General features: G+C 41.3%; 1 protein-coding gene across 1 annotated transcript in view; it reads right to left on the bottom strand.

The window, feature by feature from the left end:
• Positions 1–16,362, bottom strand: part of si:ch211-264f5.6 (carcinoembryonic antigen-related cell adhesion molecule 2) — a 46,371-nt gene extending 30,009 nt beyond the window's left edge. The window contains exons 1-6 of the mRNA XM_049603096.1: positions 16,229–16,362; positions 15,547–15,870; positions 8,639–8,802; positions 7,965–8,091; positions 4,528–4,806; positions 142–420 (exon numbers count right to left, since the gene is read on the bottom strand). Of these exons, the coding sequence (XP_049459053.1) occupies positions 142–420; positions 4,528–4,806; positions 7,965–8,091; positions 8,639–8,802; positions 15,547–15,870; positions 16,229–16,277 (1,222 nt within the window). The 5' untranslated portion in view covers positions 16,278–16,362. The remainder of the gene's footprint in view (positions 1–141; positions 421–4,527; positions 4,807–7,964; positions 8,092–8,638; positions 8,803–15,546; positions 15,871–16,228) is intronic.
• Between the last annotated feature and the right edge of the window lie 757 nt (positions 16,363–17,119).

Consider the following 17,119-nt stretch of genomic DNA (forward strand, 5'->3'; position numbering starts at 1 on the left):
CTGAGTGTTCTATAAAAATAAATCCCTGCCAGGACAAACAAATACACTCCCATAAACGCCTCACAATGTAAAACCATAAACCTGATAACACTGCAGCGTCACCACCACATCTTCAAGTCTCTTAGCACAACAAATACTCACAGTTGACCACCATCTTGTAGGTGGCTTTGTCTGTGTTGACGGGATTAGTGAGCTGGCACGTGTACTCTCCGTTGTCCTCCTTCTGCAGCAGGTTGATCATCATGGAGCTCATGTCGGTGGCGAACACATGGCGGCCGCCAGCAGACAGGGCTTTGCCGTCTTTTAACCAACTTATGGTCTTCACGGTGCCGGCCGTGGCCTGGCAGCTGAGGTTGGCTGTGCTATTGCCGGCGATGAGGATAGCAGTTGGACCACTGACTTTGGCACCTGAGATGGCCTCTGGAAACATTGACAGGGGGAATAACTTTATTTATCTTTTTACAGGTTTTTTTTTTCTATATTTTACTTCCATACATTCATTTTGATCTTATTCAACCCTTTATTGAGGTCATTTTTACTATGATGACACTTGATTTCATATATGTACTTGCACAACTAAAATGTAATTTTGTTAGACAATCAACATTAAATGAAACAGAACTTAAAACTTAAAATGAGTGAGAGAAATGGAAAGTGGTGAAGTTTTAAGTTGAAGATCAACATTAAAAGGGAACTACAGAAAGAAAAAGAAAAAAAAAGAGGATGACTTCAAAATATCCTGACATTTAGTCCTTAGTAAGGGGTAAAGCTCCAAAAACACTGGATCCTACATTTCCCTTAATGCAGCTGGATAGTGTCTTTAATTAGAGCCTTCCTACTTGGTAAACACCCACACTTCTCCAACTCCACACCTCCAGCTAGAAACACAGGCTATATTTTATTTTACTTTTAGTTAAAAGCAGCACAGCATTCTCATTCAATTCAGTGAGACCACACATGAGGCACAGCAGCTGTGCTACAGAAAAACCTGCAAGGTTGTCCTGCAAACTACAATTACCACCTCACAGTTATAAATATGCCTCCCCCTTCCAGTCAAGTTTCTCTTACAGTTTCTTCCATGTCTGTGAAAACATGGATGCTTCACCTGCATCTTCCCCCGGCAGCACAGAAGATCAATACAATCAGCACAGTTTCAAAATTAGTGTCACCACTTCAGTATCTGACCAAATGTCTCCACTTCTGTTCCTGAGTTACGACTCTGAGTGATGGCCAGAAAAGGGTTTTATGCAGAATATTATGATGTCACACCTTTGGCCTTAAAATGTCATTACTTCATCATTATATCCTTTTAGACATTTATGTGAAGTTTTGTAATAATAAGCGTAAGAATTCTTGAGTTATAGTCAAAAACATGTTTCGTGAGATTACACTGACCTAGACAGAGAGCAGGTTGTCAAACTGCCCCCCGAGTTATCCTAAAATATGCCTGGAAACAGCCATCATGGAGGCGAAGCTCCTGGACCAACTAGTTTTACTCCCTGTGATCCACCCTCTTTTTTAGGGTCTCATGTACCCACACAGATCTCTGTTTCCCTGTGCCCAGCAAACGATTTGCTGACAGTCTCACCCTCAACCAGAGCTACAGCAGGTACCCTCTGCCTGTCCATTTTAAGAACCAGATGCTAATTACTGTGAAAAAAATAAAATAAATAAACGGTAGATTGATTACCCTGGAAGGTTTGGGTAAAGAGGTGATGGTGTGGTTGCCTGGCAACAATAGTTTTTTTTACTAATGGCACTGCTTCCGCACTTTATGCGCCCACAGAGAAAATGCTGTCTGTGTGATCGGGGCCTTAAGGTGTTCTTGAGATATTGTGTTTACAAGAATGAGACGTATGCAAGGTCACACTGACCTTGACCTTTGACCACCAAAATCTAGTCAGTCTGGACATTCGTGCCAAATTTAAAGGAAATCCCCTCAAGGTGTTCTTGAGATTTTGCATTCACAAGAATGGAACGGACAGACAGACGGAGGGAGAACCTGAAAACATAATGCATCCACCTACAGCTATGGCTGGCAAAGAGGCATAAAAATAACAGCAGGCCAGGGGCCAGTTAACAAACAAAACATTAATAATATTTATAAGATAAATGAAATAAATTGGGCAGATCCGGTCACAGCAGCCAAGGGTTAGGTGTATGCAGGGGCGGTTCTAGGTTTTTAGGACATTTGGTGCTCTGTCGAGAGTCCAGGGATTCTCCCCGACTCTTTTTTCTTATAAACAAGCTCTGTTATGATGATTTTCCATGCACTTTAGCAACTTATTTACATTAAAAGAAAAAAATCCCTGTTCAAATCAATCCATTTTTATTGTGAATTAGAAAATGGTCAGCAGGCCACCCAGCACCATGTTGAGGGCCAGATTTGGCCCACAGGCTGGCAACTGAGTATCACTGCCCTAGACTAACCCTCTGACGAAGACCTTTGTTAAAGCAATACCTTGCCTGTTTAGTCCAACTTTTTATAGACATTGCTGCCTGGCATTGCGGAATAAAATGAGACGTGACGGGTGTGTCAGGGAACAACAGCGTGATAAGTCTTCTGTTCTTTTACCAGTGACTGCTGATTTTTTCTGTTTTTATTCAACTGTTGCTCAGAGGGATCTTTGTCTCTTTCAGTTGTTAGTCTGGTTGAACCATTGTACAGCATTTTCTTCTCCATGTACAAAACATACCCTTCATACTAAATAATACCTATTTGCGAGTAGGAGTTTCTACAACCTAAAAGCGTCAAAGACCATTCAGATCAGCGAGGCGGAATAGGGGCGTGACATTCCCGCCTTGAAAAGGCGATGTAAAAGGGGCTAAAGAGAAGGCTCAGCGGACGTTCAGTGTGACGGCGGCATTCAAATACACATTCACACACACACACACACACACACACACACACACACACACACACACACACACACACAGAGAGAGAATTTGAAAACAACCTCTTCCAAAAACAAGAAGAGAGAGATTCCTTGGCAGTAATTATGGACAGCACAGGTTCATGCTGAACCTTTTGCGGCACTCTCTGTGAGTTACACAATGTTCCAACACCTCTCAGGTAAAAGCTATGATGTTACTGCTGTGGGTCGCTACATCCTGCATGTGCTGAAAGTGTAACAAGCTGCTAATATGACTAGTCCATGTAACAGTCTCATGCCTGGAAGGTATGTCACAGAGAAAAGAAAAGGTTTCAGTCTGCTCTTGTTCAGCTGTCTGTTGGTAGAGTTCAAGTGAACTTTGGCCTCATTCTAAATGGTGAAACTATTTTGAGCATTTAAGATGTAATGTCCCGTCAAATGTCAACTTCGTGTCACATGTATAGATTATTATTTAGAAACCACAGCCAGGTTTGGCCACAACTCACAGTCATTTTCATTTTAAATTATATTTCAGTTTTCAAATCAATCAGCAAATTTAATCAGAACAGCAGCTATTACTGTTAAAAGCAGTTATAATGTAGCTGCAATTTTTGGTTTCTGCATCTCAAACTTCAGATTTCATGACAATCCATGCAATAGTTATTGAGACATTTCACCGGATAAAACAAATATTGTGGTGGTGCTAGAGGAAAAGTCGGGGATCATTAAAGTTGGTATGATTCATCATCATTGTAATTTGTGGAGATATTTCAGTTTAGACCAAAGTGGTGGACTAACCAATTGTCAGACAGAGAGTAGCCTTTTTTACACAAAAGGGACGCTACAAATCCCTTCTTTATGCTGGTTAATCAATAGTTTTGTTGACGAAACCCTACTACAAGTGATTTTAGGCAGCATGCTGCCATCATGGAAGCAAAAGGGGCATGAGGTCTGTGACATATAACTAATAAGTGTTGGCCTTTAGTGCGATATATAACACAACTCCTCTGCAGTGCTTTCTAAAGAATAACAATGGCATTCACATGACAATACCAATCATTTACCATTCCTCTATATGGCTGATGATCTCGTCCTCTGCTCGGAGGGTAGGAAGCCTCCGAATCTCATTGTTTTCCCAATTTGTGGACATTTATGGTCACTGCTCTTCTTCTTTGAGTTAGTTGCTAACTGCTAACAGCTCCTCCTGAGGGTCACATGCATGTCGTCAAAATGTCACACCTGTCCTGCCCATGGTCTGGCTTGCCAGCTGTCCTGTTTATACAGACACCATTTTGGTGCTGTTACTACCTTCTGCTGCTGCGAGACAACTCTGTCCCCCCATTTCGTGATCATACCTTACCTACAGCATAGCCAGGTGGAATAATGCAACAATATTCCCACCTTGAACAAGCTATTTAAAGGGGCTGCAGACACTAGCAACTCTAGAGCCACACCACTCACCTGGCTTAAAAGCAGAACTTTGACCAAGTCACAGAATTTAAATACCTCATTCAAGAACTCCATGTTGGCAAAGGAGTACAAAGTTTACAATGAAAGCAGCACTAAAAAGTAGCTGAGCGGCTGCAAGGAAACAACCATTCTAGCAGTTTAATCACCCAGAGTATTTCTCAGAAATCTCAGTCAGATTACTCACCCATCACAGCAAAGGACACGGCAGGAGACAGGACAGTGCGTTGGGTCTTGGCATTTGTGGCCTTGCAGGTATATGCTTCCTCTTTCGCCCCTAATCTGTGTTTTTCAATCACTTCAAGGGTCAGGACGGGACCTGAGTTCTCCATCATCTGCTCGCCGTGGTACCAGGTGAAGGTGGCAGGTGGATCTGAGCGAGCTGAACAGGTCAGGTTGAAGTTGGATTTGGCTCTGATAACCTTGGGAGGTGCCAGAGGTGTGATGGTGACTTCATCTGGTCCATCTGTGGAGCAACAACACATGGAAAGGGGTAAGATCAATTTCAATTCAATACAGAGGATAGTCTTGATTTGAACTACTGATTGTGGCTCACTTATTTTTCATGAGCTTCTTGATCCAGTTACTTCCTAATATAGGCACATCAGTAGTATTGGCAGATGAAGGCTTTCAAACAGTAAAGGGGCTAAAGTTAGCGCCTGCCATTATGACAGGCTGAATTGAATTATTGTTGATATTGCGTTTCTGCACTGGTTGTGGCTGTTGTCATGATTATCTCCAGGAGAGCATCATGCAAACCCGTTTAATTGGGATAAATTTCACAGTTTTATTTGAAATAAATTGTACATAATAATACTAACCACACGTTAACCACAGCAAGTATGTTCTCCCGTGTCAGCGTGGGGCCAACATTTTTGTCTAGCGATTAGGTGGTGCAACAGTGAGGCTAATTGATGAGTTTTGATACACGCCTAATATAACACTACTTAAAAGCAGCGAAATGATCATCCACAGTCCAAAGACATGCAGATTGGGGACTAGGTTAACTGGTAACTCTAAATTGTCCGTAGGTGTGAATGTGAGCGTGAATGGTTGTTTGTCTCTATGTGTCAGCCCTGTGATAGTCTGGCGACCTGTCCAGGGTGTACCCTGCCTCTCGCCCAATGTAGCTGGGATAGGCTCCAGCCCCCCCGCAACCCTCAAGAGGATGAAGCGGTTAGAAGATGAATGAATGAATAAATGTAACCTAAATGTAAGTGGTTTTCTTATTTTATGATATATAATACAGATGTTTCCTGCCGCCTCTCTGGCAGCTCAGCTAAATTTGTGCTAAAAACAACAGCTACATCTAGTGTTGCACGGTATACCGGTACTAAAATAGCACCGCGGTACTAGAGTATTCCAAACGGTACTATACTTGTTGGTGGTGCTTTTTGTGGTTGGCTTTGGACAGTGGTGGCAAGTAGCTGCGAGTCACTCATCAGGACGAGGAAATCAACTCTCCAGTCTGTAAACTCTCCTCTTCTGCGACTGTCTTGGCTAGCCAGGTCAAGGTTTTTAAATGTAAACATCAGTAAACATTGAGAAGAAGATGAGCACCAGCTGAACTGTCATCCTGCTAGCCATTGTACAGGCAAAAAATATACTGGACAACCTCCGTGCCACATCCGTGTCCAACGTGGTATCAGCAACTGTAATAACCTTTGATTCACCCAAAATCCTTCACAGTGCCATTCAACCAGGAGACTCTTTTTCTAATTGCCAATCTGACAGAGCAGAGGACTCTGGGAGAGAAGCAGAGGAGATGAGTGCTTTACAGTGAATAAGGACTGGTGTGATGGTAGGAATGTGAGGCGCTGTCACGTTCCTGCTGTGGATCACTGCTATACGACATTCAGAGGCGGCTGTGAGTGAGCGGCACTGTTCAGGAAGAGTGACTGTACTGTCATCTTGGTAGTTCGGGATGTGTGAACTCTTAAATCATTCCACAGCCAGAAACCATGGATTACTAGGACCATCCGGAAACAGGGACAGTTATAAAGCAACAGCCAACAATGTAAAAAGACATTAAAAAAGGACTAAATGACACAAGTTAAAGGAGCTGATGAGATCACATTTCACTGGAGTTGTAGGTTATATAATTCAATGTGACAAATAATTCATTGATTAATTAACTGATTGACTGATTATTTTGCTCAGTGAATGTCTTCATAATAAAAAACATTGTATTGCATGCTTGCATCTGCCACTAGAATTATAATGTTAATTTCAATAAAGGGGAGACTTGATGTTCTCTGCAATTAGGTGAAAAAAAATGTGCATATATATGTGCACATATCAGTATTGGCAATTGGCTACAATTAGTTGAAAAATATCAGCATATCAAAAAAACAACAACAATAACATATAACATATCCCCAGGAATTACTGCTACTTCAAAATATTACGTTTTTACATTTTATTTGAATGAGAGTTTCGAAAGAAGCAAAATGCTGAAAAAATACATTTCTATTGTGATGTCATGCACATTCATGTTGTAGCCACTCACTGTATTCAAATATCATCTTTTCTCAAACATCAACATAAAGCCAGACCAGATGATACCCCCCCCCCCGAGCTGAGGCGGAAAGTTTTTGATTAATTAATAACAGGGTTAACCAGCGGTCAGTGTGGTTTCACTGCCTTTCAGGTTAGTCATGGGGAAGGAGTGGAAGTACAGGCCGCTGTGTACACAGTGCGGTTTTAGTACAGGCTGAGATGGAGCGCCCTGCAAACACACACCTCAATCTAAACTGCAGGAGTCACGTGGCTAAAGCACCTCTTAGACACCCGTTTATACACCGGTGTTTTAGGAATCAGAGCGGGTTTACAGTCATAGCAGTGGTGGATCCAGTAATACTGCCAAAAGTTGGGCATCAGTGTGATTCTGAGTAAAAAAAAACCAAACAAACAGTAAAACTATCATTGGCAAATTATCCGCTCAGGTAAAGGAGTGACAGTGACTCATGTCTGACCTTCTTTCTTGTCCAGCGGGTGTGGAGCTCACTCAGTGCTCACACAATGCAAGACTATGACCTCAGAGTAAATTCCTACGTGGTGAAGCTGTCTTACTGTTGTGAGGGTGGATTCATTAAATAAAATAGTCTGCAGTAGAGCTAGAATTTGGCCGGGTCAGTATATCTACAGATATTAGCTTATTGCAGATATTTCTGTATAATACATTGTATTTATGTCAGCTGATAACTAACAAGAAATTTCAGTACAGAAATGCCAAACTTAAATATGCGTGACTTTGGGCCTTGTAAATGTAAGTGAGGGAGTTATTAAAAAGTTCACCCCCTGTACAGTAGTCATGATTGTTTAAATTATAGCTACAGAGACCAAAACGTTTTTTGTACCACGTTGTAAATATGTTTATTTCTGCTTTAAAGTGAAGTATTTTAACATCAAGGAGATTGACTCTGAGATTGACTCTGTTTTGGAGTCAGCCTCAAGTGGCCAATTAAGGAACTGCAGTTTTTGGCACTTCCTCACTGGCATCATTTCTCAGCCTCGGAGTTTGGTGCTTCTAAATCACGCTAAAAAAGTATAAAGCTTTTATGTCTCTTCCTGTGTGGGAGGAGTTACCAGGCAGAACACCAGCAGTGTAGGTGCAGTACTTACAGTGGACAGTGAGGTTGAAGGGGGCGCTCTTCTCTGTCTCCAGACTGTTAGCAACGCTGCAGTAGATGGAACCAACCAGGTCCGTCCTGAGAACATGATTTATGGTCAGGACACTGGATGTTTCATCCTGTGATTGAATCCAAGGCAGAAAGTATATCAGTAATACAGTAATTAAAGGAATGAAAAAATAAAACAAACTACACCTACCAGAAGAGTTTTATTGTAAACAAACTGACTAGTTTTTTTTTTAATGCTAATCTGCATTAAAAAAAACAAAGAACAAAGAAAATTTGTGATTAAAACCAGAGAATAAACATATTACATGCTCCTCCATAAATTGCATTTGCAATTGCAAGTGTCACCTTTAAGCACTTTTTTAATTCATAGATTGATTGGGCATATTAATGGGATGGTATGTGGAGATTTAATTAATGTTTGAATGAATATCTGCTTTATGAATAATAAAATCTGACCTTGATTAAATTAATTTCTAACATAAATTTAGCATATAAAAAGAAACAAAGAAATAACAGATGAATAAATTAATAATGAATGAATGAACTACAATGGAATAACTTAAGATAAAATGTAAATCTTTCCTCCAGGCTCACGCTCAATCTATACAATAAAGAACTTTTAAACAACTATGCATTTAAAAACACGTGTAAACTGACAGATTTCTCTGTGAAGTGTTTGCCATCAGGCACGATGGGCGTGGTGCCTTTGAGCCAGGTGAACTTGAGGAAGGAGCCTTTAGCCTTGCAGGTCAGAACCACAGTGCTGTTGTGCTCGACCGCCTCAGGCACATCGGAGGTGATGGTCACATCAGACACCGGCACTGCAGGGAGAAACAGTGAGATTGATTTGCATGAGGAACAGATAAGTGAACTGTTGGGTAAATACAACTGAATGGGGGAGAAACTCATGGATCATATCCTGACTGTATCCTTACTGTAAAGAATGGCTTTCTGTCCTATTTGGTGAAACTGTTACTACATCCATACATACATGAAAAAGATAGTCTGTGAAAAACTGTATGTTTCTCTGCAGCAAAAAATATTCCTATGAGAGCTGCTTAGTGGCACATGAAGTCAAAATGGTTCAGCTGCCACGTATAAAATCACCTGGATGATCCGGGGATTTTTGCGAGTTACCAAACCGTGGCGTCCGTGCAGGTACTTACCGAACCATGATTTTTGGGTACCGTTACACCACTACATACGCACTAGAGACTTGTGGTGGGCAAGCACAACTGACTGCTGCCGAACATCTTACTTCTGCCGGCTGAGCAGCTAACTTCAGGTATAACGCTCCACTAACTTGAATCGGCATGAAAAGGGATGAGTCATTTCGTGGGGGATGAATGCTCAAAAAAATGTATCTGGTGATTTACAGATGTCTGTTTCCCAATATAACCCAATGTGAAAAGTCTTTTTGGGCCACAGGCCATTATGTGATGAAACTGCAGTACCACTGTTTGGCCACTACAAAAACTGGCAGCTACAAAGTCCTTTCTGTATGACCTCTTTGCATTTTTACACAGAACCAAACAACCCTAGCGTCATGCCACACCAGTGTGTGATTTTAGACAGCATGTAAGAGTATCGGAATTCATATTGGTATTGGTACGGCAACAAACGGCCTCTAGCTTGAGATATGCGTCAGCAGTGCTTTATAAACAATAATAATGGCAGAATGGCAATAACGATCATTTACCATCCCTGTTTTATGGCGGCTGATCTTGTCCTCTGCCCAGAGGGTAAGGAGCTCCCTCATCTCATTCTTTTCCCAATTTGCAGACATTTTCAACAGATGTTCTTTTTCTTTGAGTTAGCTGCTAACTGCTATTAACTGCTTTTTAAATCTCCCACAGTGGGCTGCTCACAGAATATGTTGTCAAAATGTCACATTTGCGCTGCCCATAATCCCGTCCTACCGACTGTCCCATTTATACAGACCTCGTTGTGGCGCTGTTACTACCTCTGATGCTACCTCTGTGATTGTACCTATACAGAAATGTGCCACCGAATTAGTTAGTTAAGAGAGGCTTAAAAGCTCTGAGTTTGTGACCCACCGCCATATTGAAAACAGTCGAGTCAAAATGAAGCACCAACCACCGGCAGGAGCAAACAATCTCATTTTACAGCTAAACAGAACACTCAAATATGTTTTTGAAAACATTTGAGGTGAGAAATAGGAAATGCTGTTACAGAATCTTGCCTAGCTTAACATTTTGACCACAGTTCACAAGCAGATGACTGACAGCTGCATTACAGACTCCTAAGGTTTATTCCCTCCCACAGTGAATCCCTGCAAATGGTATTAGAAGCACTACAAGGAGAAGGAGGAACATGAGTTTTTTCACAGATTATCTGTTTTAATGGGCTCAGCGGGACGTTCAGTGTGACGGCGGCATTCAAATAATAAACAAGTTAACTGCACTGACAATGAATGGGAAATGTGCAACAACATTTTTTGATCCTTACAGTGCAGAGCCTCTCCTCCTCTGTGTCGCTGCATTGTGTCTGCAGCTGACTGTACAAATAGTATCGTGAAAGTCAAGAGTGCTCACTCAGCAGCAAAATCTGGGGACCAAAATGTACAGCACACTGACTAGCAAAAAACCAGTTTCTTATTATGTGCATTTTATACTAACAAAGAGAACTGTGCACAAAAACATCCTGTCATTTTCTATACAGAAAAATGTACTAACCATCAAAACAAAATGGATCCGAAAACACCAACTGTCAAAGCTAATGGCAAATGTTAAACATCGCCTTACCTCACCGTCAGACAGCATGAACTTTTGTGGTGGCATAGCTTTCTTGATATTGTTGTTGTTGTTTTTTTAGGTGGTCCTTTTTTTAAGTGGCTAAGATACTTTTGTGGCTGACCTCTTCACGGCAGTAGACTGCTTAGCTTTAATGTCGGGATAAGCTTCTTGCCTGAGACTGGTTTCTCTTCACACTGTTGTAACTGTGCTCTGAAATCAACATTTCAATGGGGTAAATTAAGATGGCAGAGAAATCACACCCACTAGACCTGCTGGACTCGTTCTCAATGATCCTGGAGCTTCGTTTCTAAATGTGCGGATGATTAGGCAACAGTAGGTGTGTGGGAACAATGTGAAGGAGTGGTAACCAGTTCTGATGGCGGGGCAACAGATGCGGCATCCAAGAGCTCACGCACTAACTTCACAGAATGGTTACTTTGGAGATGATTCTTTTCAGATGTATTTTATTAACTATTTGTAAACCAGACTGTCCTGCAGGGACACTGAGGATCCACATTGGTGGTTTTCTTTTGTTTTGGTATTTATCAGATGTGTGGTTTTACTGGTCGACCACTGTGTGGAAACAATGCTGGGAAAAAACATGCATGCTCCACCGCCAACCATCCTTTGATAAATAAAGTTTCAAACTGAGATCTTGTAGTTGACATAAGCCTGAGTGGAGATGTGCACATTACCAAAGCTGACCATGGCACCTGCAATGATTAGCTGATTGATCAATTCATCAAGCCATACAGATTTAACCAACAACTCGTCTGATAATTGTTTCATTCATATGTCAAATACAACGTCAAACACTTGCTGATTGAAGGTTCTCAGATGTGAGGATTTGACACATTCCTTTGCTGTTTTGATAGTAAACTGAATATCACCAACAAAAGAGGATACTGAATATTTTGGCTAACAATTAATCAAACAAACAAAATGACATAATCGGTAATAACATGAATTATCAGCTGCAGCCCCGCTTGGTTGCTTTACATTGTCAAAGGGTTTTCTATTGTTAATGTCACTCCATCTATGTCCGGTAACCTCTCTGTGTTATGATGTTGAAATATGTAAAAGCTACAGCAAATCTTAAGAGTTAATTCAGTGCATTTGGTCCTCTAGCGTGGAAAACATGAAAACAAGTCAGTAAACAGTAAAAAGCAGCATGGAGGCCGGGGAAAACTTCACAGCAGTTACTTCTTTTTAGATATCTCTTACTTATTTAGCCTCTCTTTCAAAGTTGATGCAGACTATCTTGGATCTATGTTTGAGTGCTTCTTGAGTGGAAATGGATAGTATTTCGTGGTGGCACATCATTGCATCTTGGCAGTAAAGGGGCTAAAGTTAGCGCGTTAACCCAGTTGTTGTGTTTCCATCAATGCCGATCAGAGCTGGAGCCCATAAATACCTGTGACTACTGCAGAGTCATTGGACCTGGGTGTGAATGCTGATTGTAACCTCTTCCATTACATTAAAAAAACATGCTAGCAGGTGTTAGTGGGTTTTTTGTGTAGTGGTAAAGGGGCTCAAGTGCAACACGCTCTAGTCACCAGAAAAAAATGTTGATATTGTACGTTTCTGCAAAGCATGAATGATACATTTGCACGTTTCATACGTATCATATCAACGTTTGTAAAGTGATGTAGTATATGAGCTGACTTTGTCAGCAGGAGGTGGAGGGGATGTTACATGGTGTGACACCTAGGCAAGATGCCTGCCAAGCTACACATCACTGTTTAAGACCAACAAACGACAAAACCAGTAGTGATTTAGCAAGTCAATTTTGCTCCCAGCTGCTTTTTAGGCATCAAAGGTGGGTGTTTTTTGTAGCAGTGATAGTGCCACAAAAAGCTATTGTTTTTACTAAAACATCACTGCGTTTCCAGCAGGGATTGTGAACCCAAAATTGGGTATTTTAAGCCAAAACATGATCTTTTCCTAACCATAACAAAGTGTTTTTTGTGCCTAATACTAACCACACGTTAACCACAGCAAGTATCCACCACATATTCACATGAAAATGTATTGTATGTATCCATGGTTTGCTAAAACATACAATGTGGTGGCCGAGGCTACCATACTGATTCAGTCAACCTCAAGCATCAGCTGCCGATACCCCTACCATCAGGCATTTGGAAAATACCGGTACTTTGAAATTGATTCAATTCATTAATTTAGTTAATTTATTTTACTCATTTATGCACACAAACGCCTTTCTTGTGGACTTGCTTGCGTTTCTTGAAGACGTTTCGCCTCTCATCCATGGTGTGTATGACAACACCTGTATCAACATTTGCAGCTAGGGTCTCATGTTAAGTTCATATTCAACAACACGAGACAACACAAACTTGGTGGAACATTTGCCTCTCTCTACAAACCAAGAGTGCCATCTATTTATTGTTCTAAAGGTTTGTATCCAAAAGGACTTTTCCTTAGGATAAGTACCTAAGAGTATCGGAATTCATATTGGTATTGGTACGGCAACAAAGATTTTGGTATCGTGACAACACTAGCTACATCTCACCTCTGGGTGTTATTTAAGAATGCTTCTCAAGACTTAGGAAATACACTGCCATGCCATAAAAGTGGTGCTTCTGTCCACCTGATGAATATTCTCTCTCTTTTAGCTCCGTTTTTGAGCTCCACCAACTGCTGAGAGATATATCTGTCTCTTTAGCAGCTAAATGCTTCACCATGTTCACCAGCTTTAAACTTGGCTTTATTAGAAAACAGCTGAGACTGAACCAGACAAGAAATGTGCCACCGAATTAGTTAGTTAAGAGAGGCTTAAAAGCTCTGCAAAGCTGTGTGTGTTCAATACAAGTCAATGATTTTCCAAAAGTCAACAGATCTTGCTAAACACACCCACACACACACATACACACACGCAGGTAATAATAACCTGCCATAATCATTGGATATAGACTGTCTAATGGGTTTTTGTATAAGATATTATCTGGCCACTTTTTAACAGAAATTTTGGATTCACTCAGTGGCTTTGCCAGCACTTGTGGTTAATGTGTGTGTATGTGTGTGTTTTAGAGCTTTGAAGTAACATCACTACAGTATGAGGGCTGTACAATACTCTGGCACCTGCATGAAGTAGTGAAGTCACAGCTTTGAACAGAGCACAAAATACCCCTAACTGTAACTGCAACTGTAACTTCAACGCAAACAAACACACAGGCACTCCACCAGTAAAGCACAGTACTAGGAGCCACACCCTTAAGTAGCACAGTGCAAGAGGCTGTTGATTTTTCCTGTCTGATGAATCAGGCTATGAGGACACAACTTCTCTATCAGGATAAAGCTATTTATTAAACTGAAACACTGGGGGATTTACTCACTCGAGGCATTACGATGCAGTGATTTTACAACAACAGCTCATGGGTGTAATTAGGCACAACCTCAAATAAAGTAACATCATTATCATGTAGAAGAGAAGTCAGATGCTCCTGAAATGTTTTAAGGGATAGTTTGGATTTTTTGAAGTGGGGTTGTATGGGACACTGACCTGAAGTGTATTACCTACAGTAGATGTCAGTTGGCACACCCTCCGTTTGGAGAAGCACACAGAAGCTAAGCAATGTACTGCTAATTGTATTCTAGCCACTTAAATAAAGGTCCTAAAAAAATCAATATCACTTTAAGTGTTTGCTATAATGAGAGCATTTTCATCGCCTTACCTCACCGTCAGACAGCCCGTTTTGATCAAGAAGCTGTTAACAGAGCTCTTCAGATTCCCCATTTCTGCTCTTGTCAAATCCACCAGACTCCACTGACAAAAGCAGTAATTCTAGCTCCCTGAACGCAGGAGCTGGTGGTCTACCACTGTCTCAAATCAGTAGTTTGCTTGTGTTATTGTGTGACTTTGGTGAAATCCAAAATAACCCTTTTAAACACCAAAGTTACACGATAACACAAACAAAATATTGATCTGAGGCAGCAGCAGACCAGCGGCTCCCGTGTTCAGCAATGTTAAATCCCTGTTTTTCTCAATGGATTCTGGCTTTGAGGAGAGAAATATAACCACTATATTGTACCATTGGAAATCACTGTCTGACATTAAGGTAAAGCTGTGAAAATATTCTAAATTTGCTATTGGTACGTTTCTGCAGATGACCCTTACCGCCAGAGCTTCTAGCTTCAGCCTGCTTCTTCAAACTGCTATGTAATTTACTTGTAACTATGGACAAGCACCTCATACAACCCCATCTAAAAAAACCCGTGAACTATTTCTTTAAATTTCAGACAGAACAAATGAGGAGAGGAGTAGCCTACCCCCTGCCTCCTCCGCCAAAGAATATAGTCCTCAAACAATTGCTCTAATGTGTGGCTGCTAAGCGACGCACAAAGTGCTCCCTTAAGATTGTCGAGTAGCGCAGGGATACCTGCACTCCGTGGCGCTACACCCTCAACAGGTGTGGCTTGCGCCTTCGAGCTGCATCACATAAGAAAATCTACCAGTTGTACGGTAAGTGTAGCTGGGAGACATTATGAATCCCATAACATAAATTAAAACACTTTTATTTAAGCCTCTAAGAGCTGATCATCAATTCGGCATAGATAAGAGTCCAAGAAATAGTCGACAGAAATAGAGTGCCCACTCAGAAACGAGCTAATTCTATGTGAAAGGACCCGTAGACCGAACACCAGTTGAAAAACACTCATTTAACAAGGCACCGGTTCACAGACACGTAACAAGCATCAAAATATAAGACTAGAACTACTTTCTGAATCGTTATGAAGATCTCTTGTATTCGGCATCACATGTAGCCTATTTTAACTTGGAAAATTACTCACCTAGAACACGGAGTTCTATATCCCCGGTTTGGGTATCAGCTGCTACTGTGGTGATGGTGTAAACCCCGCTGTCCTCAGTCGTCAGGGGTCCAAGCGTCAAGTAGCCGTTGGTCTTGTTAATCGACACTCTTCCAATGTAAGGCTCTTTCACAGGCTGCAGTGTTCCTGAACTGGAGGTAGCAACAGGAATCGGTTCGCCGTCGGTTTTGAAAGTCCAGATTATAACGGCTAACTCTGCTTTGCCAATGAGTGTCTTCAAAGTTATATTTGTCCCCAATTTTGCATCCACCGGACCCGGCGGCAGGACGTTCCCTGCACAGCATCCTGAGGGGAAGAAATGTGAGGGACAAGTCAGATTAAAGACCTGTTTTGCCTAAACGAGAAACATGTCAGGAACTTGGGGAAAAGAAAAGTAGCTGTGGTGATAGCCTACTGCATGAACAATTAAAATGATCAAGTAGCCTAGCCTATAATCTTCTTTTTATTTACAGAGAGGTTTCTCTTTGCTCTGCTGCTTCCTAGTAAATATATTACTTTACATTAATGGATGCCACATTTCAATGCACAAACGATGGCAACACAGCAAGAACATTTATGTTTATATTAAAAAAAAGTCACAAATAACATAAATAGCAGCTCAGTCTGCAGTTTCATCTCACACTGAGTGTTTGCTGCTTCTTACCGATAAAAGAGAGCAGAACCAGAAGCGTCTTAAAGGCGAACAGATCCATTCCGGACGGTTCAAGTGTTTCCAGCAGAGACAGAGACGAGAATGCGACAGTACCTGCTGCTTTTAGAGGGACACACCCAGACAAGGTGAACACACACACTCCCCCTATCTATCTACACTAAACACACACACACACGTCACTGGTATGATGTTGTGGTAATGTGCGCCCCCTTTTTGAAATAAAAAAAAAAAAAAATCAGTGAATCATTTGCATTCCTGTAGTTCATGTTAGAAGTTATATTTAACTTAATCCCCCATTCACAAGTTCAAACAAATTCAGCAGGGGCGCTGTTAGGGAACTGATTTCCCAGGGGGCCCTTGAAAAGCCTGGAATGAAAAGTTTGGTTTTGTTTGCAATGTTTTATTTCTATGTAATTGGTAGCAAAACTAAATTAAAATAAGCTGAATACATCGGTTGAAAGACGGAACTTGGTAAAAAAAAAAAAAAAAAAAGAATTAGTGGAAGCTCTTTGAGGCCCTTCTCACTCCTTGAAGGTGCATAATGGTTTAGTCCACCCTGGCACACAATTCCACTGAGCAGTGTGGTACAATTCAGTCCAGTCTGGCATGCTTTTTTCCACTTCCACTGTGAAAAGTTGTGGATGGTACCGATGGAACCATTGCTTATCTTCCCCATTTTTGGTCACCTCTCTGTTGGGGTACCTAGCACACAGATCTGGTACTCAAAGGTGGAGCTGTGAACACTGCAGTCTGTTGATTGGTCAATAGCAGACTGTCACTCTGCTCAGGGCTGAGCTGTGGCTGGTTTTAAGGCCTATTAATAAGGTTAGACTGGCAGACAGAATAATGTAATCGAGTTGCTCTCCCTCCTCTTATCCGTCT

The sequence above is a fragment of the Epinephelus fuscoguttatus genome, linkage group LG17 (genome assembly GCF_011397635.1).
Source record: "Epinephelus fuscoguttatus linkage group LG17, E.fuscoguttatus.final_Chr_v1".
In the NCBI taxonomy this organism is placed as follows: domain Eukaryota; kingdom Metazoa; phylum Chordata; class Actinopteri; order Perciformes; family Serranidae; genus Epinephelus; species Epinephelus fuscoguttatus.